General features: G+C 51.5%; 1 protein-coding gene across 2 annotated transcripts; it reads left to right on the top strand.

Annotated features, from left to right (window-relative positions):
• The first annotated feature begins 1313 nt into the window (after nt 1-1313).
• On the top strand, nt 1314-10400 carry CUNH20orf85 (chromosome unknown C20orf85 homolog). 2 transcript variants are annotated; one of them, XM_010628783.1, is made up of 4 exons: nt 1314-1447; nt 2955-3036; nt 4478-4579; nt 10026-10400. In XM_010628783.1, exons 1-4 carry the CDS (start codon nt 1380-1382, stop codon nt 10185-10187), a joined length of 414 nt encoding a protein of 137 aa, XP_010627085.1. In that variant the 5' UTR covers nt 1314-1379; the 3' UTR covers nt 10188-10400. The 2 variants fall into 2 exon arrangements, with proteins under 2 accessions (XP_010627085.1, XP_010627086.1); XM_010628784.2 differs by lacking the exon at nt 10026-10400 and adding an exon at nt 6425-6744.
• Nucleotides 10401-26680: the final 16280 nt, after the last annotated feature.

The raw sequence follows: 26680 nt of genomic DNA, 5'->3' as shown, positions 1-26680 counted from the left end.
TCGCCCTTCCATTTCCAGAGAACTCTCCAGCCCCGGCTAGCTTTTTTTTCCCCCCATTAAGTTGGTATATTTTAGGTATTACAGTACAGTTACATTCATCACTGGGCCCTCGTACCTTTACATCAACAGACCTTGGTTCTTGTTTTTCCCCCTTCCCCAGCTCAGCCCTGGACACACACCGAGTCACTGTTGGTCCATCCAGCCCTGCCTGGCCTGTGGATCACCTGACGGGGTGAGCAGTTGGGAGGTCTCGGTCTGGGCCTTTTGCCAGGCCCCTTGACACCGGCCAAGAAGAGCAGCTCTGGGACTGGCACGAGAGTCACCTCAGAGGATATGGCAGGGAGGCCCACATGGGTGGGAAGGGAGGGGCCGGGGACAGACCCAGGAGAGCCTGCACATCTGAGATGTGGAAACACCAGCCAGGGGCCTCAGCAGTGGTCTGGAAAGCCTCCACCAAGGCACTCGGCCACTGCTCACTCGGCCCACTGAGGACCAGACGCCTGTGTGTCTCCTGGCCACTGAGCCAGAACACTATCTCGGCTCTGTGCAGTGGGTCCCCTCGCTGACGTCTCAGGACCACTTTTCAGTCCCGGACCCTTGACTCTGTGGTCAGAGAGCTGACCACCAAACCTTGGTCAGTGCTGATGGGCACGAAAGAGGGAGTGTGGGGCTCTGGGGCCTACGGGTGAGACGAAGTGTGAATTTCACTCGGAGTCGTCACCAAGAGTGGAGACCAGCAGAAATGTGGACTCTACTACTCCAAAGAGACGTGCAGTCACACTCACAGCAGGGCCTTCTCCAGCCCGCGGAACATGACACTGTTCAGGAGTGGATAGGACACAGTGGGGCATCCGCGAGGGACCGCCAGACGTGACACCCAGCCAAGGAAGCAGGAAGGAGACCGTCCTGATGCTTGTACCCAAAACAGTGGCCAGACTGATGTCTACACAGAGCGGAGACAGGGCAGAGCAGGAAGGTGGTCACAGCCTCTAGGGGCGGCTTGAAATTGCTGCTTCCCAATCTCTGGGCAGCGATGCTCCCGGCCCCACTTCACTAAGCTTTGCGCACTTGGATTCCGCGCGCTGGAAGGTGCGCAGTGCTTCTGTGACAGGTTTAAATCGTAAAAGAGGTCGGAGGTGCCCGCTTAGGGGTCTCCTTCGGAGGGACAGGTGTGCGGGTGATGGACCCACGGCTCAGAGCTAGCACAGGAAGCGAAGCCCCCTAGAAGCGTCTTCCTGCTCCCGGCGGCCCCACCCCCTCCAAGTGCGGCTGACGCCTCCCGCGCTTGGAACTCGGTCTCCCTAGCAACCGATCTCCCTAGCGACGAGAGACGCTGAGCCCCGACCTCAGCTCGCTGGGTGTGAGGAGACCTCGGGCCCATGGCAGGGAAAACGATCAGCACGGAGGCAGCACAGCGCATGAACCTTGTGGCCCAGGACGAGATCTGGTAACATTTCCGGATTCTCTATCCCTGTGGATTGGGCCGTCCTCCCCTGGAGAGTGCACACCTGACGGCCTCAGTTTCCCCACTACATCCCCGAGATAGTCGAGCCGTGGGTGCTGGAGGGATTCTCTGTGACAAAGACCTTGAGGAGAGGCGGCAGTGCTAGGGGCGCCTGAGCGACCTCTCAATCTCCTCTTCCCTCCAAGCCCACCAAGAGATTAAAAAATTTCTCAGCAGTCCTCCAGGTTTGTTTGCCGAGGGCCAATTAAGATGTTTTCTCATTCTTCAGATTCACCACACTTTACAATAAAAAAGAAAAGAAACAAACAAAAACGAAAATGTTAATATTTGTTCAACTTGAATTAGCGATATGTATGTACTTTATCTCTCCATTTTTCTGGATTTCTAAGTAATAACAAAATTTAAATTTAAAAAGATCCATTCTATGAGTTACGTTCTGCAGACACTTGTAATGGATGCTCTTAATCCGCATTCTATTGGATCGCTGAATAGTATTCCATTCCTTTGAAGTTGCTAATTTAGATGCAAGTAAAGTTTTAGTAACAACTCAGTATAATTGCTTACTTTACTTCAATTATCCCATTTAACATCTCTGCGATTTTATCATTTCCTTGTAACACCTTGATTAATCACTTTATATTTGTGCTTAACTTGACTGTTTCACTTAATACATTTATTTTTATAGAAAACTTTACATCACTCTCATAAATGGAAAACCATGGTTTGGCATGAAATACACAACTTGATCTTTTTTTTTTAATCTTTATCTTCACCCAAGTACTCTCAGTAGGAAACACTACCATAGATCCATGCCCTCTTCCTCGCCTTGCCCCTTCTCCACCACGCGAACTCCTACCCACCCTTCAAAATCACAATCCCACTCAGAGGTCTTCCTGTTAAGCCTTAGACTGCGGTGTCCAAAACCATCTGGATGGGGGGGGCTGCAGACACTGATTCCAAAATATAAGGAACTTGAAAACTCAAAATGAGTAAATGTTTAACGAGATGTGTGTGAAGTGTGACACACCAGTTTGTCGACAGCAGCTCAACTTAGCTGACAAGTAGCTATGTGGGAATTCTGCAACAGCAGAAGCTTAGGGCAGGATACAGGCCCCTGGGGTGCAGGCAGTACGAGGGACTGGGGGTCAAGGTCATGCTGCTCCTTGACCCCTGAGGACAAGGGTATGTACAGAATTAACGTGTGTCACGTAGGCTGTGAAACAAGCATCCAGTGTCATCTACTAACAAGTCAACCCCTCAGGCAGAGCCGGCAGATCTAGTCAGCTGCTCCGGTGCCTTCTGCCTCAGAGTGGGGACCACCTGACCTGGTGGGGGGTGCTCAACCCTGGGTGCTGGCTCCCAGATCCACCCTGGCAGAACCACGATCCCAACGCTATGCCCCAAGAATGCAAAACGTTACATCCTCTTAACAGTTTTTAGCTTGAGACTTTTCAGATGTTGCTCAGCACCTGGGATCTTTCCTTTGCAGGAGATACTGCCTCAAGGCTGAATCTGAAGCACGGAAAAACTGGGCCCAGAACTGGGGGTTTTTGGCAACACCCCTGGAGGAGGTAAATGTAAATTTGATGAGCCCCAAGTTTATTGTGTCAGTGGCTGGGGACAGTAAGTGTATCATTTGCCAGAATAAGACGGAATGTGTAAAAGGCAAAGGTCACGCTGAAGCTGGGAGGTTCCTTCCTTTCACAAGTGACTGAGCACTTGCTGTGGGATCCGTGCTTCCTCAGAACCAGCCCACTTGATCTGAGTAAGAGCTGCTGCTCTGTGCCCACATTGCAGGTTAGGAAACTGAGCTCAAAGAACTGCAAAGTCACACAACCACTGGAGAATGTGCCATGGTTTAACTCCATGGCCACCTGACCTCAGACTTCCCACCTGTGAAATGGGGCAATGGTGCTCATCTGCTTAACCGTGCTAGTGAGAGTACAGGAGGAGTTAGAAGGTAGGTGAACCCCTGTTAAACTGATAGGCCAGGCGATCTGTGAAGGACTATTGTGAAGATCCAATGGATATGCGCTAAAGCAGGGACCAGAGTCTGCAGGGACCAGATGGAACAGAAACGGGAGAAGGGGCCAAGCATAATTAGCAGAGATAGGTGGGAATGCTGGCAGAGAGTATTTGCCCTGTCCAAAGAGGCAGCCACCGTCAGCCCAGACAAGTGCTATGAGATACGAAGGCCAATTATATATTGCAAGTGTTTCAGAGAGTCCCAAAACCTAGATGTTCAAATGAAATCTTCTAGGCCTAGAATAAGTGTCTCTGACTTATGAAGCCACTCTACAGATACCCAGACTGTCAGCGTGGGTCTCCACAGGGCCGTGGTCGCTTGGTGACCTCTCAAAGTATCTGTGGCCAGACTGCAAGGAAGCCACACTCTCTGGAAGGGTGTAGCACTAAAAGACAGGTTAAGTCAAAATATTCGTGCTTCAAGGTGGTGGGGACTCCATCTGTAATCCACTTCACCCTGCTAGCTTTGAAATGATGCCATTCTTCTTGAGTATTTTGTCTAATTCTTAGAGGATTACACAATTTAAAATAGTACGCATAAAAATGAGGCCTTATTGCTCTAATATGCATAAAATGAGTATATTAATATTCTTTATGTGTAATTAAATTGGGTTTTCAAAGAGTTCAAAATTGCTTTACGAATTCAAAGGGGGGATGGGGCTCTCCTTTATGATTTGAAAGATTGGTCCTGAAACCTTGCTGGCATGTTTTAATTTGAGTCCATAACCTGTAGAGTTTTCTCGAGTCACTACACAGTGATATAAATTAGGCTGCAGTGAGCCATAGGAGGGGTAGCAGTTAATCATGGCTCCAGGCTGAGCAGGCAGGGCCCACCCTGCAGGAGTAGCTGTGTCATTGGGACCAGATCCACCTAATGTTCCAAGCCCACTTTTGACAAAGGTCAGATGTGATCTTTGGGGGCGATGATGGGGAGACCATGTCCCCAAGCTTCAGTCTAAGGTTTCCCATCTCTGCACTCTGTTTCAGTTGATCCAGGGTAAAGAAGAACCCCGCAGCCCAAAGCCAAAAGTTGAGCTTCCTGAACACTTCCACATCCGGCCAGTGACTCCTGTGGAGAAATACATCAAGGTTAGAAAAGTCATTTTTTAATTCTCATTTCCCCAAGAAATGAGCCCCAGCAACAATTGGGATCACTTTGAACTCAGAGAGGAGGGTACTGTGGTGAGCAGCATGCAGAGTCCTGAGTCTGGGCCCTTTCCAAACCCAGATGCTAGAATCACATCAGGTGAAATATCTGTAGACCAGCAGGGGCCACAGCCACCTGCTCTGCAGACAGAGGGAAGCCAGGGACCTGGGGCTCCACCCCTTCTCACAGCAAATATTTACAGGAGCTGATCAGGAAAACAGGGCAGGTGAGGCTCAAGCTCTGGAATGAGACCTGAGCCCAAGTCCTGGTTTGCTGATCACCTTCCTGCGTGGTGGCAGGTGAGAGGCTTGGCCTTTCTGTCTCCATGTCCTCTGGTACCACTGTGAGTGGAGCACCTCCTATGGTGAGTGCTATCAGGTCCGGCGGGGACAAGGCACGTGAAGGGCTGGGAACAGGGCTGAGCATTTTGGGGGGTGCTGCTGACAGTCATCATCCAGGTGTGTGGTTAGACAAACTAATGAACAAGAAGACAAAACCGGAGCCCACCATCTGGGCTGAGGAATTGACATGAAAATCAACAAAGCTGTCACTCATGGTGCTAGACACCATGGAGGTAATGGGTGGTGGTGTGATCTGGAACAGGATGGGCAGGTCACGCAGGCTTCCTGTGAGATACCTGCTGAGCTGCGGACTAAAGAATGGCAAGGGGCTGCCTCTGGGAGCAGCATTCCAGGTAGAGGGAACAGCACCCAAAAGCCCTGAAGCAGAACAAAAGCAAAGGATGGTGACCATAGCTAGAGCTTAGAGAGCTGGATTGGAGGCCAGAGAGTGGGGAGAGGGTGTGCTGGAGAAGAGGGTGGGGCAGATCCTGTGGACCTCTGAGGCCAGGAGGAGTTGGGGCTGGAGTCTATCTACAGCCAAGGCCACTGTTCTGAGCAGAGCCGTGGCATGGAGCGAGCGCCAATTGAAGGGTCATTCTGGCTGCAGAGCAGAGAATGGAGGGCAGGTGAGGAAGGGTCAGAAGTGGCCGAGCACCTCCACAGGAGACCAGTGTCCCCCGGAGACACACTCAGCTGTGGACAGGGGCCAGGTGCCTCTGGACGTGATCCATCAAGCTTTGTATGTCCAAGGGCTTCCCTTCCCACAATTGTCTCTGGGTCTGGATTCTGCTTCTGCCGACTGCAGAGAAGGTCTGTGCTGATGAAACTTCAGAACGAAGGAGCAGCACCAAGGGCTTTAAGATCTGTGGATTTCCTTTTCCTGACCCCTTCTGGGGTCTGAAGTGTGAGGGGGTGGCTGACACATGGAGAGCACTTGGTCTCTATGTATCTCTGAGTGAGAGAAAGGAAGGAGGGAGGGAGAGCAAGGGAGGGGAGGAGGAGTTAGGGGGACTTTGTAGAGCTGCATTGAGGGTTTCCCTCCCCCTGGTTATAAGACAATATGGAGCTATAGTTTTTAAAAAGTGTTTAATGCTGGGCATGGCAGTACTCTGGGAGGTCCAGATGGGAGGATCACAGTTCCAAGCCTGGATACCTTAGCAACTTAGAGAGACCCTGTCTCTAAACAAGAATTTTAAAAAGTGCTGCGGATGTAGCTCTGTGTGAAGGCAATGCATTCGAGCCTTAGCACCATCAAAGAATGTGTGTCTGTGTGTACCTATAAAGGTAACTAAAACACCCATATGCACTCTTATCCATGGTGAACATTTTGGGTGCTCCTTCTGGAGGTTTTCCCAGGCATCGCTGCACTCGTTAGAGTGGCCACCTAGTAAACACCAGCTCCTGACTGGCAGCTCTTAGCTTCTCACTGTGCCGTGTCTCATGCAGGTCCCTCATCTCATTCCACTCCCAGCCTTAGCAGGCGGACACTATCGCCATCGAGCCCATCGCACAGATGCAGAAGCTGAAGGTGCTGATGGCTGAATGGCTCCGGGGAGGGGCGGGGGGGGCTGCTCTGAAATGCTATTCCTGACCACTCACATGTGTGAGGGCAACACTTATTTATATGTATAAATATGTATTTGAAAATCAAACTACACGGGCTACTGTGTCGCCTGCTGTCATCACTTATCAATACATCCTGAATGTCTGTCCTAGGAGTCAGAAATAGCACTCCTACTCATTATCAATGTCTGTATTGCCTCCAAAAGAGAGACCTCCTATTCTGTTATCTTGAGATTGTTTGGCTCAATTTGGATGAAAGTGCTAACAGGCAAAGTGCAGCTCTTTTAGAACCTCGTGTTGACAGCTCTGATATCTGAGTGCTGTGACTCTGCTCTTAGGGTTATAGCTCAAAGCCTTGAGTGCCAGCAGCTCTTGCTCTTAGTGTCTCAGCTGTGAGCCTGGAGAGGCTACAGCTCTCAGCAGCCGGAGCTTGCAGTGCCTGGTCTCTTCCTGCAAGCTTCCCAGAAGCCAGAGCCAGCAGCTCCCCGGTGCCCTTACAGCAGTGGGGCTGAGGCTGCAGTCTCTACAGAAGAGATGGGCACCAGTGATAACCATAGCACAGCCGGAGTCAGGGCTGGGAGCCACGACATGACCTCTGTCTCACACACAGCACTCTTTCCGGCCACTCCTCAGGGTAATGGTGACCATCACAGCCAAACACTCTCAGTCAAGCAGCCAGGCCGCAGGCAGCTGCTCTCAACAGTCGCTGGTGGCTTCTGCTGTTTAAAATGGAAAAAACAGGAAAAGATATTTCTTAAACTTTGATAGGAAGTGAAAACATTTGTATGATTATCTGGGTGCAAAGAACTTTGCTTGCTATGTATCAACTACAGAAACTGGAAACCTTGATTCTCAGGTGAATCCAAAATTCAGCATGAAGTTAGTGTCTTTTGAAAGTAAACTCCAGCATTTACTCTTGGCCAATGCTTTTGCAAAGAAAAAAGGAAAAGTATCCTTTGGGGAAGGTCAGGTCCTCCTAACCTGTCTCACTCCCATAATTCGTTTAACTGTCTCCTAACCCTGGACATCCAGGTGGTTCCAGTTTGAGAGGAACACCCTGTAGACAGCCGGTCAGTCACTGTCTATGTGTGCTGGGTGGTGCACACACCCAGAAAGCTGGTCCTGTGAGCCAGAGCAGTCAGTGAAGCTGGCAGACAACAGGAGAATGGGGGACGCGGAGTGAGGCTGATCATTTTCCGGTGCTGCGTTTTAGTCCCACCAACTCCTCACCTCCACCCAGAAGAGAGCACAATGGAAAGGGCTCCAGCTCACATCCGCTGTCTCTCAGCACCAGCTGACCCTGCAGATGATTCTCCTGTGGTCAGCCTGCACCCTTTCCTTCTGCCGCTAATGGCCCCAGTGTCTGCTCATGGGTGGCAGCTGAGATGAGAGTCATCCCCCTGCTGCAGACACAAGAGCAGAGCAGCCTCCTGGAGACCACGGGAACCATTGTTTCCTCCTGCTTGGTCAGTGTCCTGTGCTGCGAGGGTCAGAAGCTATGCCATATGCATCAGACAGTACCAGGGGGACAAAGACCCTGGTCGAGGTGAGAAGGCTATTTAGCCTCTGCCTTGCTCTGCACTTCTATCTTCACCCAAGAAGTGGGATATGGTTTCCTTTTTCTCCCTCACTGGGTCCTTTAAGGATACATTCCCCAGTGTGTGTGTGCGTGTGTGTGTGTGGTACTGAGGACTGAATATGCTAGGCAAGTGCTCTACTATTAGGCTATATCCTCAGCCCTTTCCATTTTATTTATTCATTCATTCACTTTAGAGACAAAGGCTGTTACACAGGCTGGCCTTGAACTTGCAAGCTCCTGCCTCAGCCTCCCAAGTAGCCAGGACCACACCCAGCTAAAACTATGTTCATTTTTAACAGGTGACCTGAGTACCCAGAAGAGTGTTCTAGTAGCAGCCACCTCCCTCACACTGCTGGGAAACGCTGTCCTCATTTTCCCTAGATAGAACACGTACAGACACATATGTGGTGGCCCCTAACCTGCTTTCTTATTGCCCAACTCGGACCACAGTTTCCATACTTTTCTGCACCTTTGTCACTTAGAAGCTGACTCAGAAGCTGCTGCATCCCTGCACACACAGAGCTGCCAGCTGCACCTGCTCCAGGGTATGGAGTCGGCCAGTGGGTGATCGTTTGTGACCAATCATTTCCGGCTGTGCCCAGGACTTCCACATGCTGCTGCAGACGCAAACAGACCTTAGGGTCTCTAAGGGTCCAGGCCAGGGGCAGGCGGTCCGGTCAGAGGGTGTTTTCAGGTGCGCTTTCTACAGGTTAATTGCAGTGCCGCTCATACTCCCCCGAGGCCCTGATAAGCAGTGGTGCTTTCCCCTCTATGCCACTCCAGAGAGCGGAGTGTGGCATCTCCGGGCGGATTGCAGCTTGTATAGAGACCTGAAAGCCAACTTGTGTGCTCCCAAGAGCCGCCTGGACAGGCCACCATTAGGACAGCTTCCCTTCCGCAAAGCTCTGTCCATAGCTGGCACAAGGATACTCTGTCCCTCTGCTCTCTGTGCCCGCTACTCCCACCTGTGGTCTCTCCAGGCTGATGTTCAGGCCCCTGCAAGCGCACACTTTGGGTCCCAAAGTCTCAGCCAGTGCGCCCATCCCTTCCCCTTGGCCTCGGCCTGGCCAGGGATTCTCGCTGCAGCGGTAAACTCAAGACCCCAGTGTGTGACAGCGCCATCTCAGTTCTTCTGTTACAACGAATGTTCCTTCCTGCTGACTTTGTCCAAATGCTTTCCCCAAACAGATGATTTTAAAAGGAGAGGGAACGTGCCTAAAATGTTTGCCCTCCTTTGCCAAGAATTTCAAAACTGCCCCAGGAATTGACAAATGAAGCTGTGCTTTTTCCTTTCAGACAGAAGCTGGTTTGCATTTTGGTTTTTTAATTCAATTCAGTTGCTCTGCGTTCCTGTGGTCTCTATGGTTTAATGTGTGTGTGTGTGTGTGTGTGTGTGTGTGTGTGTGTCACAGTCTTCTAATTAAAACCTGACTTATAACTGGCAGAACTCCGTGTGACAGTATGGTCATATATTTTATAAAAGGCAGTGAGGACTATTGTTTTTAATATTTCTCTGCCTTACCTTTCTTTTTGCTTCTGTTTTTTTGTTACCTGGGGATGGAACTCGGGACCTTGCGCTTGGGAGGCAGGCAACAGAACCACTGAGCTAAATCCCCGACCCTTTCTTTGCTCTTTTTTGCAAAATAAAAATTAACTTACCTGGGACCTGGGGATCGGGAATTAAATATGCTAAGCCTTACAAGATAAAGAAACATGCTCCACATTGACGACTTCAAGGAAAGCCCACCCTCACTCGGCTGCCTGCCGCTGGAACGTGTTTGTTCCCAGCACACATTCACCACGGCTGGCTTTTCTCTGTCTTTTGCGCCACGCCTGGGGACTTTTCCTAAGGACAGCGCTCTGTCACTGCTGCCCGGGGTGACTAACCCCTGCATTTCCCTCCAGGTCCTCCCGTCCCCCACAGTCCCGCAGACGACCCAGGGCTTCATCGGCTGGCGGTCCGCCGTGCGGGGCCTCAACAAGTGCCTGGAACACGACAGTGCGATCCGCAGCTGCAAAGGAGCCTACGCCCGGGGGCTGGGCTGGCCGGAGCAGGGCATCCACTGACCTCCGCCTGGGCAGGGAAGGGGCCACCAGGTGCTCTGCGGGGAGGAAGAATCCCCACCCCATGTCACGGAGGTCTCTGTCCCCGCATCTTCTCCCACGGGATGCAGCAAAGAACACAGCCTGGCTCCATCCTTCCCAATGCTCATGTAAAACTGGCTCTTGACTGGTGTAATGAATAAGGCAAAACAGATGCCCTGATTTGTGTGTGTGTGTGTGTGTGTGTTTTGATACCTTGGGAATTTCTAAGTACTCTATGGGGTTTTTTTTTTTAATGGTTGTGATTTCATTTTAGAAATATTTGTCTAGGTCTTTTTTTTTTTCAGTTCTGTAGACTGAACCCTGGTCCTGGCTCATTCTACGTGTCCCCAGTGTCCCCTCTTTGCTGAGACATTTGCAGTTAGTCAACAGTTTCAAGGGCAAACATGAGCCCAAGTGTGCTGTCCAGCAGAGATCTCCAGAAGGGTTTCCCCAGGGAACCAAGACCACCACCCTCCTGGCCAGCCCAGGGCTCCCTACCCTGGCAGAGACAGTGCCAGGCTGCCCAACATGTGCTTTCTTGACCCCACAATCAACTCCTTGGTTAGTATTTTATATCTATCCCTTCCTAGCTCTGTAGCTTTCCTCCCGGTCCTCAAATAAGGGGTGCAGAATGGGGGTATCCATGTGGCCAAAGAGGAAAATGCAGCATGTCCTCGGGCCTCTTGAATGGACCCCAAAATGTGGCAGAGGGGTGAGTATGTGGCAATCTGGGGAATCTGGCGCTGGTCCATTTCTGAGAGCACACACATTGCCACCTTTCTGTTGCTGGGACAAAATATCTGACATAAAACTTAAAGGATGCATTTATCTTGGTTCATTATTTCGGGGTTTTCAGTCCATGGTCAGCTGGCTCCAAGGCCAGAACATCACCGGTGAAGGGCGTGGTGAGGGGAGCTGCTCCACTCGTGGCAACCAGGAACCAGAGAGAAGGGAAGGGCCTAGGAAAAGGCACACCTGCAAAGGTGCACCCCCAGTGACCTACTTCCAATGAGGCCCCACTTCCTAATACCCCTTCATCAACGAACTCATCAACGGGTTCATCCACTGGTGAGGTTAGTCTCCTCACAGTCGATCACTTTTGAGGCGTCTCTTCATCCAACCAAGTTAATGATGAAGATTAACTGTCACAGTCCCTCCCTCCTGTGGTAAGTCAGGCTTCCTATTGGCAGGAATCCCCTCCCAGGATCCTTTGAGGGCCTTGGGTCATCCACAGCCTTGAATACCGGCCTCAGCTCCCCGACCCACTTCTACTGGGATTCTGTGACTGTTGGGATATCAGTACCATCCCCATAAGCTCTGGCTCAGAGCCTCCCAACCCCAGAAGCCCCCGTAGAGAAGCTTCTCTTACTCAGAGACACTGTTCTTGGTAGAAGTCTCCAAAGTGTGATTCGAGACCAGTCTTCTTACCCCTGAGAGCCAGATGCCAATACTTTTACAGCCAGCCGCTTGGGGCTGAGGATAGACCACAAGTCAAAAGGCTTCTCCCTGCCTCCCAGCCCTACAGTGGGCAATTCGGGTTTTAATGGGCTTCTCAGCCTGGAAGAGCCAGCACATACAGGGACAGCCATTCAAGAATCTTGTCATCACCTCTGACCATGGTGACCCCAAAAAGATCTACAGAAGTCCTGGGCTCCAGCTCTTATGAATGTGACCGCGATAATTAATTGTGATGTTGACTTGAATGGATTACAGAAGACCAAGCAGATCAGTGGGGCACGGCTCTAGATGTGTTCTAGACCACTGACGCGTGGGCCACAGACTGAAGAGGAAGACCCACCCGCACGTGGAAGCACCCACCAGTAGGCGTATGGCTCAGATGGAATAAAAAGGGAAAGAGAGCGGTCTGCCCCGCTTACTGTTTAGAGGCCTCCAGTCTTCACCATTGCCTTTGGACTTTTGTCTCCAGGTTCCCAGGCTTCCACTGCAGACTCTTCAGCCTTCCAGTGCGGACCTTTGGGCTCTGCGACACAGACTCACACCAGACTCTGCAGTGAGCTCCAGGCCATGGAATTTCAACTGGATCCTCCAGCCCTCCCGTGTACAGATGGCCACTTTTCCTTTAAATATCATTTATTGTTATATATTAAATCTGTTCTTCCAGGGGACCCTGATACAATAAACTTATTTCTAGACAGATTACCTAGGAATTTCTAGATATCATCCAGAAATGAGGTCATTGTAGGGGCGACTGTTTAAACTGAAATGAGGTCTCCCTGGGCTTTTGACCCAGTCTTCCCGATATCCTTAGATGAGGAGAAAGACCACACAGGGAGGGGCAGCCGTGTGACAGAGGCACACATCAGAGCGACACATCTACCAGACAAAGAAGGCTAAAAATTACAGCAGCCTCCGAAGCTAGGCAGAGGCAGGAGAGGACCCACCCTATTTCAGAGGGAACGTGGTCCTGCCAATTTTGACTGCAGACTTCTGGACTCCTCCTGAGAGGTGAAAGAATACATTTAGGCCGCTCGGTCTGTGTTACTTTGGTGCAGCAGCCCTAGGGGACAAGCGCAGCTGAAACACATTTTGTCTCCTCCCTCCCCCCACCCCCATGCACCTAGAAAACGCTCTTCTCCGACCATGTGTCTTTCATTTCTCCTGACCCAGGCTGCCTCTGTGTGCGATCACATGGCTCTTTCAACTCCAGAGATGTTTCCAGTCACCCAGACGTTTACACTGATGTAGACTAAACAGTCGGATGCTGGGCCAGGCCCGTCCCTATTTGATCCCAATGTTTTGGCATCTGGGCCACCACTGTAGACAAGACATTTGCTCTTGAAGAAATGTGGTCTCTTCTTGTGATCAGATGTCCCCACCAGAGTAGAGCAAAGTGGCCAGAAAGAGCCATGGCTTGGCTGATCTCCATCTCAGCATCACCAATCCCCATCCAGCGGCAGTTCCCACCTTAGCTGGGGACGACCCTCCAATGGCAGGTGCTGTTTGCTCTCACTCTTATTCTTGTACTCGGTATGGAACCCAGGGAGTAAGTAACACATGCTAGGCACTGGGCTACCTCCCCAACCCTCATTTGTTCTAATTCTTGATTACAAAATGTACCTAGGAGTCCTCTTCCACGTTATCTGTGTGATCAAAACAGCTGGACAGCACAAAGAAACAGCAAAAAAGTGAAAGACTGTGGCTCTGTCTGGATCCCAAGTGTAGACAGGAAGCCAACAGGTCCATTTGGAATCTTCTGGAACATGCTGGTCAGCTGACTTTAATTCTGACTGGTCTGCACTGACTGATAGCTCTGATTCTTGGGGGACTTGTCAGCAGATGCTGTTAGTGGGAATGACCAGGGTGAAGCTGACCAGCCACACCAATGTGTGGACAGCTGAAATTTCAGCAAGACCAGACATCCTGACAGCAGGCAGAAGTCTCTGGGGATAACCGGCCCTTCCTGGAGCCCATCCTGCAGCAGAGGAAGTGAGCACAGTGTACCCACATTAGATCTGCTCAACTCTGTTCTTGTGAGTACAAAAAAAATCAAGACTCCAATTGTGGTTTATCTGAAGACAAACCTGTCCTTTGGACAATCAGCACACAAATGCACTTAAATATCTAGGAAACCACTGGATATGGTGGCACACACCTATATTTCTAGCACTCTGGGAGGCTGAGGCAGGAGGATTATGAGTTGGAGCCCAGACCAGGCAACTGGGTAACTTAGTTTGAAGACCCTGGGTTCAATCCTCCATACAAAAAAAACACCTAAGAAGTGGAAATGATGTGATCCTTTCAATGCTGCCTTTTAATTTAAATGAAGCTTCCTCCAAGTCTGTGCCCCTTAAAAACCACTTCTACTTAGACATTGAAGTACGGATTTGTTGACCCCATTGGCTCCTGTCATATACAGATGGTTAGACTTTAAACTAACCAACATCTAAGTAACCTCCATGGATGAGTTTTGTTTTGTTTTCTGTTTTCCGTAATTTATTCACCAACTAAGTGCATGCATCTTTTATTTAAGGAGATGAAAATAAGGCAGCTTTTTTGTAGGTATCAGATTTCCCCACCGTGCTCCCGCCCCCTAGTCTGACCTTTCCACATTGAGCAGTTTGGCCTGCGCTCCTGGGCTCATAATGGGACCAAGCACCCAGTCAATGGCCCAGTTGAGAAGGGAAGTCAACAACGCTCAAGGATTCAATTACCCTGGACGATTTCAAACTTGACATTTAATCTATGGAAATCAACCTCTTTGTGGGTGTCCAAATGGGCCCATAAATGTCACCACACACTGTAAAATACCACAGCCTTTCCAAGGTCGAGACACAGCCGGTGAACCTGTGTACACAATACCAAAATACATCACAGCAACGAACACCAGACTGGCCTCGGTCAGAGCCAGCAGTCTCTGAAATGAGGCAAAACGTAATTGGGTTGGGGACCCAGAATGGATTCTGTCACAAGCACATTTCAGACCAAGACAAACTAGAAGCTCTTGCGTTTGAGTTAGAAGAAAATGACAGATCAAATAAAAAAAAATTAAAGTACTGGAAACATTACTCTGGGTCTCACACATTGAAACAACTATCCCTGTGGAGAGCCCCTTTCGAGTGTCCCAAGCCTGGAACAGGCTGCCTGGGAACTCAGAACCTTATACATTTCAGAGACAGCATCTGTTGTGTATTGTGTAACTCAACTGGCAAGGTCTGGCCAGCCCCACAAAATCAAATCCATGCAATATTTTTGTAGTGAAATGTAGGACTATCTGCACAAACGAGAACGAAGATTCCAAGGAGCTACATACCAGTTTTGTTCAGGTTTTGTCACCAGATGAGGACTGGTGTCAAACTGAAGTAATATTTTGGGATTTGGGTGTATTCTGGAGTTTAGACCTGGTAAAAGATGGTGGAAATAAAATGTTGCCATGATTTGGATTTTAAACGCCCCCTCCAAAAAAAAAAAAAAAAAAAAGGCTCCTGTATTCAGAGACGAAACTCGTAAGGTGATTAGAGCACTGGTCCACTAGCCCATCAGTGGGTTCTTCCACTGATGGGTTCATACCGAACGTGCACTAGGCAGTAGGGTCCAGCTGGAGGAAGCAGGCACAAAGGGTATGAGGTGGAAGAGAGTGTTCTTGTCCCTGGCCTCTTCTCTCCGGCTCTCTTCCTGGCTGCCAATGAGTTGAGCAACTTCTCTCCACCACATCCTTCTGTCAGGATGTTTCTGTCTTGTAGCCCAGGGGTTGAAACCATGAGCCAAAATAAGCCTTTTCTCCTTCAAGTATGTCAGGTGTGTTATCCCAGTAATGGGAAAGTGACTGGTGCCTCCATTGGAGAAAATGTTATAGCGATGATTCTTCTGTATTTTCCTATAGTTATGAACATATACCAGGATTCTCCTGGTTCTGAGAGAAAGTAACCCAACCCAACCTAGCTAACTGGAGAGCTCAAAAGTAAGCCTGCTTCAGGCATGGTTTGACATAGGACTTAAACAATATCACCAGGACCCAAGATTTTTCTGTTCCTATTTCCTTCAAAGTGATATGGCTTACCACAGTCAAAACAACAAGGACATTCTCTATCTAGATCATAAAGAGGAGGCCAGAGAAGCTGAGTGTCCCGTCTAGTCTTCTAACTTAACGTTGTCAAAGAGCTAGGTTCTTTGTCTTTCCTTTCTTAGCTTTCCCAGTCTTGGCATCTTCTAAGGCTGATTTCCCTCATAGCTGCAGAGGGGCCATCAGCAGTAAGGGCCACATGCCCTCTTGGTCACCTCCGGCAGGCAGCTTCCCACTTCTATCTGGCAAATCTCTGGGCATCTCAGCAGCCAGGATGATCAAGTCTTTATTTTCCAGTCGAGCGCTGGATTGTCTCCTTTAGTCAAGCAGGCTGACCTCTTTCTGCACTGCATTGTGACAGGTAGGAGGGCAGTAATGAGGGAGTTAGGGGTCCGCACAACATCCACTGTGACCTCGTTCTCACACTCACTCACCCTCACAGGAGGCTGCAGCAGCTCCTGACTCTCCTTGCTCTCAGAACCAAGCAGAGTAGGAAGAAGACCAAAGACCATTTCCCAGGATTCTCAAAAAGAGAAGCCTCAATGTGTCTCAATGACTTTGATTGGGTTAATGTGTTCATTCCTGAGCCATCAGCGCAGTGAAAGAAATGAAGTCTGAGTAGCTCAGGCCTAGGACAGAGGGGATCACAACACACAGCGCACACAGTCAAATGAAAGGAAGGCGTTTGCCCAGAAGGAAACCTGGAGATGGCTTCCAAAGGAATGAATGCTGCATGGTGAAGCAAGAATCCACGTTCAAAACTGACCTGCAAACGGACCCTGGTGCTCCAAGTCACAAAAGGAGGTCAGAGACAGAGCAAGGACAAGTAATTAAGAGAAAGCTGTAAAACAAGAATCAAGAAACTGGCAGACTGTGACGATGGCTATGTCAAAATATCAGAAAATCAGTACATAAAGGTCACCTGCGCCACCACCCCCAACACTCAGGCCCAGGCATACCCCAAAGTACCCCAGCGGGCACCCAACCTCATTTGTATTGTGGTTTTGACCCACCCACTGTGATAAAAAGAAAAGAAGAAACATGGTACTGGCACCAAAAACAACCCTGATGATCAATGGAACTAAATGGAGAATCCATACACAACCCCAATCATCTTCAACAATTTGATCTTTGACAAAGGGTCAAAAACACACCAAAGGAAAGATCCCCTCCTGAACAGATGGTGCTGGGGAAACTGGCTCTCCACATGCAGAAGGTTGAATCTAGACCCACATCTCACACAGTGAGCTAAGCCAAAATCAAAATGGGTCAAAGAACTAGATGTTAAAACAGAAACAATCTAGCCAGGCATGGTGGCGCACACCTGTAATCCCAGCACTTGGGAGGCTGAGGCAGGAGGATCTCTGTGGGTTCAAGACCAGCCTGGGCTACATAGTGAGTTCCAGGTCAGTCTCAACTACATAGTAAGACCCTGTCTCAAAAAACAAACAAAAAAAAAAGAAAAGAAAAACAAAAATCAGAAACAATCTGCTAGAAGATAAAGTAGGTAAAACTCTTGAAGACACAGGTGTAGGCAAGGACTTTCTGAACAGAGCCCCACTTGCAAAGGAAATAATACCAAGAATCAACAAATGGGGTCATAGCAAATTAAAATCATCTGCACAGCAAAAGAGCTAACAGAGTAAAAAGAAAGCCTATAGAATGGGGAAATTTTTGGTAGTTATTCCTCAGACTGTGACTTATATCAGGAATATATTTTAAAAACTCAAAAAATTAGACTTCCCCAAATAAAAGACCCAATGAAAAAAAATGGGAAACTGAAATGAATAGACATTTCACAAAAGAGGAGGGAGAAAGGGAAAAGCAGGAGAAGAAATAGGAGGAGGGAAAAGGCCAGTAAATACATGGAGAAACACTCAACATCGCTGGCCTTTAGAGAAATGCAGATTAAAACAATCATGGGATTCCGTCTTACCCCAGAGAGAACGGACATCATCAAGCAATCAAATAGTAACGAACACAGGTGAGGCTTCGGACAGAAAAGAAGCCTTCTACAGTGTTGGTGGGGACGTGAATTCGTGCAGTCACAATGGAAATCAGTATGGAGACTCCGCATAAGCTTTCTTCTAATTTGTAGACATGTCAGCATCTTCCTGGAGGACTTAAAGACATCGTATCACAGAGACACATGCACACCGGTGTTTCTAGCACAATTCATATCTAAATTTGTGAAGCAGCCTATACGTCCATCAGCAGATGCATGGAGAAACGAGATGCAGTATCACACACACAATGGAGCACTGCTCGGCCGTAAAGAAAAGTGAACTGGAGTCACTCGTAGGAAAATGAACGCGCCTTGAGGCAATAACTTAGTTAAGCGAAATAAATCAGACACGGGCTTAAATACTGCACACATCAGAAACCCAAATTATAAATAAAGAGCAAAATAAAAGATAGATCTTCATATGGGATCAGAGAGGGAGGTGGAGGAGGGGATGAAAAAGAAATGAAGATGCTGTGTATGTACATGTACCAACTCCACATAAGGGACACGTGTCCTGCAAGCCTACTGAGGAAGCGGGAGAGGAAAGGGAGGGTGGAGAAAGAAAAGGGAAAGGGAAAAATGAAAAAGAAAAGACAGGGACATTAGAAAGCCACACTGAGTTATTTTCTGAATACTATTTCTGAAGTCTGAGGGAACCCAGAAGTGGCATCGCCCCAGGACTCCAGATAGTAGCTCCGGCTGCTGACACCTTGCTTGGGAACTCGCGAGACCCTAGCAGACTCCAGAATCCATTCCGGCTCTGACCCACAGAGCTGTGAGGTGATCGTGGGTCCTGTTTTAGGCCCCTAGACTTGTGGTGATTTATTCCAGCAGCAAGGCCCTAGAAGCTAACGCACCAGATGCGCTCAGTGCAGTCTCTGGCCCTGCCCGGCCCCTCAGAGCTGGGTCTGCTGCCTGCAGCCCTGGGGGACGAGGGAGGGTCCCCCTCAGGAGCAGGTGCAGGGCTCACTGCCCTTAGGGAGTGGCTACTTCCTGAGTCCTGTGCCCCTCAGAGGTGACACAAGCGATCCCTGGAACCCGAGAGCAGGGGATCAACACAGGCTGGTGCTCGTGCTACTTCCTGCGCTAAGAGTAATAAAGTGTTTTGACCCTGAGCCTGGCATCTCTGCTTTTTGGCACTACCTAGGATGCCTACAGGTCAATTTATGAGTTTATGAGGAAAGTAAAATCAAATCCCGGACCAGGCCACACTTCCTTCCCCTTCTGCTAGTGAACTCCAAGTCACCTCCATCCCAGCTGGTGACCCTTCCAGAGCGGCCTCCTCCGCTCTGCTTCCCTGTGCTCCCTGAGCAACAAATCAGCTGTTTTACCTTCACTTGCGAGACGTCTGCACCGCTACCTTACGCCCCCAACAGGCCAGCCTGTCCAGTAGGCCCAGCGTCGCCCGGGCCATCCTTACCTGCAGACACTCAGCGCTTGCTGGAAGAAGGGAGGTACGGCGGGTGGGGGTCGGGCGGTCAGCCCAGGGACACCCACAGCGCAGTGTGCTCTGTGCTGCGTAACACCCTGAGAAAACTGCAGGCTTCTCCAACACTCAAACATAATATTTCCCTGAAAACGTGTGCAGGTTAAGTGTTTAAAATCCTAGCCGTCTCCTTGCATGCTATTAGGGAGCGTTTCTTCTTAGAAAGTGAAAACCTTTTTACAAAGTCTCTAATTACCCTTTGCCCTCAAATGTGATTATGCTGTTTTTCAAGCTTGATGTCTGTTCTTTAGTGGGGTTTTTTTTTTAAAAGGCAACTGAAAATCATCAAATTTTCTCCCCTCGAGCACCCCCTTGCCATGTCTGGTGACACCAATTCCGGCTGCGATGGCACTGGTGACAGAGGCTTTGACTTCTTGTCCTTGTTATCAGCAATTTCCTATCTCTCCTACTCATTTTTACAAAACAATTATACCGAAACATGAGAGCTCAGTCAGAACCTTGAACCAATAAAATCCGAGGAAGCCACCAAGGCGGTGCCAGGGCCCTCGTGGGTCTCTGACACAGGGTTACCCAGGGCTGTGCTGCGGGTGGTCTGTGCCCTGCACAACTCACACCGGCCTTCAGTCCCCACGGTAAGGTACGAAGAGAGGGAAACTCAAGCGTCTGGAGGTCAGGCCTCGGAGGGGTGGCTCAAATGACCTGACACAGGTCGCTGGGTGGCTGGGTGAGAAGAGGGGAAGAGACCGGAGGACGGAATGGCACACACGTCAGGACACCCCGCTCCTCCTCGGGACCGTGCTGTGGGAAGACCGCCACCAGATGCAGCCCAGAACTGTGAGCAGAAAATACCTCTTTTCTTTATAACTTACCCAGTCTGGGTTATCAGCAGCAGAAAATAGACTAAGTTATCCTCACACATGCGACAAAACTATCCAGGTGTAGGAGAACGGCTAACTCACATTTCCGGCCGTTTTTCCGATATCTCCACGTGGATGCCTACAGATGTGTTAGTCGCTTTCCTCGTTGCTGGGACAAAACACCCGACAACCACAATTTAAAGGAGGAGAGGTTTACCCTGGCTCATGTTTCAGTCAAGGGTCATCCAGCTCCAGAGCTGAAAGGGCACGGGAAAGGGACAAGCTGGAGAACAGCTCAGGGCACCGCACACAGGAAGCAGAGAGCAGAGGAGGAGCCGGGAAGGGGATGACCTTCCGGCCACGCCTCCTGACCCCTCCTCACAGCGAATCAGCTATGAGCCCCCATCGTCCAATCACCTTCCAGAAGCTCCCAGGGGCGCATGACAGATTCCTTGTCTCTGTTGAACTGCCCGCACCCTGGCCTGAAAGTGCTCAGCCCAGAAGTGACATCACCTGCCCCCATCCCCTTCCCCAAACAAGTCACCTGACACCACCTAGCTTTCAGGGGACAAAAGTCTTCACTCCCATTAGCAATGCCTACCACGGGGACTGTACTCTAGCCATTGCTACATTTTAATTTTTTCAAGTTAAAGAACCTTTTAAAAATAGAGAGCCACCACCGCACCTATCTACTAAGCCAGAGGGGGCAGATTGTGCCCCACTGGGCAAAACCAGCCCCAAACGTCTTTTTGTAAATAAGTTTTCTTGGCAAAGAGATGTTTGTTTGGTCTCCATCTCAGAGCAGAGTGCAGCAGATACACCTCAATGGATTCAACCAATTTCGGATCCCAAATCTTTGAGGAAAAAAATGGATCTGCACTGAACATGTACAGACCTTTATTTTTCTGGTCATCATTCCATAAACAATACAGTTGAACAAGTATTTACATAGCAGTTACATTGTAATCAGTACTGTAGGTCATGCAGAAATGTTTTACAGTAAACAGGAGGGTGTCAGCTGCATTCAGACACCACACATTTTCTAGAAGGGACTCGAGGTCCTCGGATGTTGGCATTGATGAGGATCGGGGAACGAACACCAGTCCCTTCACAGTGGGAAGCACCTACCACAGGTCCTTTACTGGAAGGCTTTGCATAACCCTCAATCACTGCCATCAAGGTGTCCATCCTCCTAAAAGGACCACTGACCGTGGAGAAGATTTTGAGGGAAGAGTTGTATTTACATGCTTCGACATCAGAGATGTGAGCTGGGGCCCAGGGGGGGTTGGGGGCCCTGGAGTGGGGAGCCTTTTGGGGGCTTCCATCTCAGAGGCTGAGCAGAGCCATCCAGCAGGGGCGGGGGACCCCTCACCTGGGGGGGCACACAGAGGTGGCCAGTGGTTGCTGGGGCCCAGAGCTCCCTGGTAGGTAGCTGCACTTGGATTCCCCAAAAGAAGCTGGATCTTCAGATTCTCCTGTGGTCTGGTACCAGTTTAAAACTAAGACCAAAACACACTGGAGTACTCTGCCATGACAGTGGTTTCCCCTATGGATGGGAATGGCGTTCAGAGCGGGCAGCACAGCCGATGCCCAGGCAAAGAGGACTCTTCAACTCTACCAGCATTGTTCACCTAAAATGATGAGTTTTGTGCAGCATGAATGTCACCCAAAAAGTGACTAGAAGGTTTTTAATATTCAGCTCTGGATAATATGTATGCAAATATTGGTTTCCCCCATTGCTGAGATATATAGGAGGATATATGTTACCTACTGGCCCAGATCAAATTCAACAGTGAAGGGCCACAGCAGGTGACCTGATCTCTGGATCACTCCCTGGGGCCACTTTTCCTGTCATCCCCAGCACCCAGGAGCCTGCACATGGGGATCTTTCCCAGCCTCAGGAAACCTGCTCGGTGGGATCTGAGACAAAAATAAATGCACAGAATGCTGGGCCAGAGAACCAGACACAAAGGGAACACTCTGTGTGATTCCATTTATGTAAAGCACAAGGACAGACAAAGCTGCTCGATGCTGACAGAAGCCAGCGTGGAGAAGGAGGCCCATGGGGTCTCATTCTGTCCTTACTCTGGACGCTGGGGACACAGACGCACTCAGACGGAGAACACGCAAGTTGTGTGTGTGACTGCACCCTTTCCGGCACCACTCCAGCTTAAGAAGTTTTCAAATAAATAATAAATGCACAAATCCATCAGACACGTCCATTTCCTGCCAGACCTCTGCCGGGGGCTCAGGGTTTGGCTTTAGGTGGCAGAGACCGGAAGTGTGTGGGTCCAAATGCCCACGTTCAGGTGCAGCTCGGATTCAGATCCCAAATGCTTCTTTTCTGTCCTGGGCACGAGGACAGCTGTCCCTGTTCCTCACCGAGCCGGGGGCAGAGGGAGGCGTTGAGGACGGGAGAGCTGCCTGCCCGACTGACCGAAGCTGCTCTCAGACTTAGAAGCAGGAACATAAAAATGTGATTGCAACAGAAAACATTTCTGCAGTGTTCTAGAACCTGAGTCCATGGAGAGGCTGCTGCCCTGCCCTCTCCAGGCCAGCAGGCACCCTCGCACCCGGTGCCCTGGGTCCTGCAGCCTCAGCCCGGGACTCCGTCCGATCTCCAGGAGGTTTATTGGTATCTGCAGCAGGGATTATATAAGCTAATTACCCCGCTGCTTCCCCAGGACCAGAAAAGGTCAGGTCCCCACCCCGCAGCAAGCACAAACACAAATACAGCCCTCCACAGAGAGGGGAGGAGAGAGGCAGGGAAAGAGGGAGAATGGGAGCAGGAGCACAAGAGAAAAGAAGGGAGGGGACTCAGGAGAAGAGAGGGAGACAGAGGTGAAGAGGCAGAAAGGGAAAACAGAAAGAAGGAAGTAAAGACCAGGCAGGGGGACAGGAAGAGGTGGGGAACCCAGCTGGGCTCCAGCCTGCGCCCCCAGGGCAGGGAGGCTGCTGAAGAGCCGGGAGGAAGGAACAGCTCCCCAGAGCTGCCAGGTGCACCAGGCTGTGCCCAGTGTGCTGTGTGCCTGGTAGGTGACTGTCCTCACCCTGGGCCCAAGCTCCAGCCACGGCTGACTTGAACCAGGATGGGCTCAGACACAGGGCTTGGTGCCGGCTCTGACGGGGCTAGCTGTCACTAGAGACCCAAGCCAAGTGCCCCCTGGGAGGTCAGTGTCCCTAGAAGGGCAGCTGAGTCTGTGAAGGAGCCCCTGGTCCCTGGTCCCCATCCCCTGCCGTGAATGTCGGGTGGCCCTGCATCTGCCTCCTGAGTAGTTATTTCAAGAGACACTGCATGACAGTCTGTGAGTGCCAGCCCACCATAGCCTGGGAGACCATGGGACCAGCCCAGGGAGCCTCGGGTAGGACAGGGCAGAGTTTGGATCTCACTGCTGCCCTCAGGATGGGATGTTCCTTCCCAATGGGGGAACCCAGTTACAGGCTCCTCCTCAAAGCCCCAGGGGCCCAGCAAGCACCCAACCTCCAGAGAGGCTGAGATCCAGCCTACACTGGTCAGCCACCGCACACAAAACGGCAAAGTGGGAACTTGCAAAGACAGGAACTGCTACAGGTGGGTTCGGGTTTGATCCTTGCTGCGGGCAGCAGATGGGCACTGTTCCCATCCTCCCCCGCTTGGAATCCTGATCCTTTCGATCTGGCCCCTGGGTCTAGAGATGCACGACCACAGAGGGCAGTAGCCCGGAGCGGAGCAGAGGGACGTTCAGGGCAGCAGGGGCTCCTGGCACCCCTTGGGCATTCCTCCCCCAGGAGCTGGTGGACCATCCCCTCAGTGCCTCGGCCACACCCCCTCCGAGGTTCCCCCACCAGGGGCTCCCTCGTCCTTGGGCAAATTGATTTTTGTTCCACAGCACAAAACCTTGATGGGGGCCTACCATCTTGTGGGAAGGGACTAGGGAAACGCACACACAAAACATTTCCGGCGACCGTCCCCAAAAGCCAGGTGGACACCAGGGCATGTTCTGGGGCCAAGCCTGGGCTCTGGAGCCCACTGCACCCTGCCGGGGTGCTCCTCTCCTCCCTGCCACGCTGCCAGCCTGACATTTAGCTCAGCGGCGGCAACCCCCTCCGATGTCTCTGAACTGGGCCTCCAGAAATAGCAGTCACTTCTTGATCCATTCCTCCGAAAGGTCACCAGCCAGATACCCACAGGAAACCCAGCCATCACTGTGGCGCCCAGCGGCCCCCTGCCACCGGTCTCTCTGAACCTCCCGTCTTTCTGCCCAGCGGAGCACACAGAGAAGAAGGTGTCAGCCAGCAGCCCCACCCCAGGACCACCTCCCAGCAGCTTCACCCTCACCAGGGGGGCAGCCTCCTGCTTTTGTCCTCACACAGGATGCTGGGGTACCCAGCCCTGCTACCTGGGCTCACACATCCCGGCTCGCCTCCGGGCAGAGGGGCCCAGGGTCTTTCCTGTACCTGCACCACCCTGGGGAAGGGGACTCTTTAAGAAGCAGAACCGGCCTGGCCACTGACCTGCCCAGAACCACCCTGAGCCTGCCTCGGTTCGCAGCAGCAATCTCAGGGCGGCCATCACAGCCCGGTGCCATTCGCCAAGGCAGCGAAGCCCTGGCTACCACCGCCTCTGGGCCGGGGCCAGGACTTCTCCCCTGCTCAAAAAGGCGTGAGGGTGTCGGGACCCTGAGGGCGGACCCCTCCCCAACCGGATACGGGGTGGACACCAGAGGCTCCGGGGCACACTGCCTTCCACGGAACTCTGTGCTCCCGCCGGAGGGGCCGTGACAGGCCTGGGTCTGGCGGTCCATCCACTCCATTCACTCGGCAAGTACCCACCCGAGCAGGGGGACAGCCTCGTGTGGGCTCCAGGCTAAGGACCACGCAGACCCAAAGGGGGTCACAAGCTGCCCCTGTGCCCCAACGTTGAAGTCCCTGGGAGAGATGCACAGACTCCGCCCCGGGAAGGACCCTGAGAAGGCCGCGGTTGCTGAGCTCAGAATTCCGCCGTGAGGTAGGGCCAGAAGAGGAAGGGCACGTGGTGGGGTCGGGTCAGGGAGAGGAAGGGACAGAGCGGAGCAGGAGCTCCAGCCGGGGTCCTGCGGCGCTCCCCGCCCCTCCTCCGGCTCTGGGGCACCCCTAGCCCTGTGGACCAGAGCAGGCACAAAGCCCACACAGGCAGCTCAACATCCCCAACCCTCAGTTTCCTCACCAGAGACCTCAGGAGAAGGGGCGGACGGCAAACCTACAAGTGGAACTCACTTTCTCAAGGACACTATGCTCTTTGTGGGCCGCACAGGCTCTGATTCATCCCAAGTGAACCCTCGCGGGTAAAAATGTCTGCTTTTCATGCAGACCACACCGGAGCCCAGGTTGGGGATGCCGGAGACCCTGGAGGTGTGGCGTCCAGAGGAGTCAAGAGGCGGCCCTGGGCCAGCTCTGACGCCAGAGTCCTTGGCCCCCTGTGACTTTGGGACATTTACTTTACTTCTGGTGTCAGTTTTCCTGAGAAATAAGGACAGTAATTATAAAGATAGTACAGCCTGCCTGACAGGTCACTGGACATTAAAGGGTTCAACAGGCAGGGCTCCTGGGATCCCACCGACCACACTTCAGAGTCAGGAACTGCTGCGTCCCCGAGGGTAAGGTGGGGACTTGGGCCACAAACGGATCACCGTGGTCACTCTCTCTGCTCCTTCCTTTTTGTCATTCTGGAAACTGTCTGACCAGCCTCCTGCTAGGAGCTCACTCCAGCTCCATTTTCCCAGTTAATTTTTGTCTACATGTGCTTTTTTTTTTTTTGAAAGTCTTATGTTTTATGGTTTTCTCTTCAAATTATGAAACGTAATGCACTCTTGCCTGCAGTACAAAATGAGTACAACATAAAATGCGCGAGGAGGAAAATGAGCTCCCACCGCACCAGCCCACTGGGGTGGGGCCTCGCCCTCCCCTCCCAGGGCCCCTCTGGGACACGAACTTCTGGCACGTGGGCCTGGAGTGCTGCGGGGAGCGCGGGGAGCTGGGCAGGGCCAGGGTGGGGGCTGAGGCCCTGGAAGGTGGCGTGGGGAGGGACTGGCACTGGTGCGGCCCTGCTCCAGGCTGCGCTCTTCGGGGCTGCAGCAAGGCAGGTCGGGGTCCTCAGGGGACTAGAGTCCGGATCCAGTGCAGGATATGGGCCCGAACTGCTGTCTTTGGACCAAGGCCAGTGACCCCGCCCCTCAGTCTCAGCGTCCACGCGGGACCCACAGGGGCCCACGTTCTCAGGACAGCTGTGAGGGGTCGCAGGAAAAGGCATCTGAGACGCACGGAGTTAATATTCAGTCCCCCCCCACACACAATTCAAATCCGGGAAATACATGCTGTTCATCTAGATCAGAACCCAGAGCCCATGCCTCCCGGCCTCCCCCCACTGAGCGGGGCCTCAGCAGCAGGGGCTCAGCGCACCCTTGTGTGCTCCGTCCCTTGACGGGTTGTTCCAAGGAGAAGCAGCAGATAAGAAGGAGAAGCCGCACCTGCCTTGGCAAGCCCAAGGTCCCAGTACAATAACAACAACAAAAAACGCAGATGGGAAGGAACTGCCCCAGGCTGGGTGCTGCGGCGGTCCCACCCCGCCCCCTGCCGGGCACTGGTGGCTCTGCAGGAGCGGAGAGGCCGCGGGGGCCCTCGGAAGGG

This window comes from Fukomys damarensis, unplaced genomic scaffold, assembly GCF_012274545.1.
Source record: "Fukomys damarensis isolate Sample0158 unplaced genomic scaffold, DMR_v1.0_HiC HiC_scaffold_22, whole genome shotgun sequence".
Lineage (NCBI taxonomy): Eukaryota > Metazoa > Chordata > Mammalia > Rodentia > Bathyergidae > Fukomys > Fukomys damarensis.
Note: the sequence above shows the minus strand (reverse complement) of the source record. Positions and strands in the feature narration are given on the sequence as shown.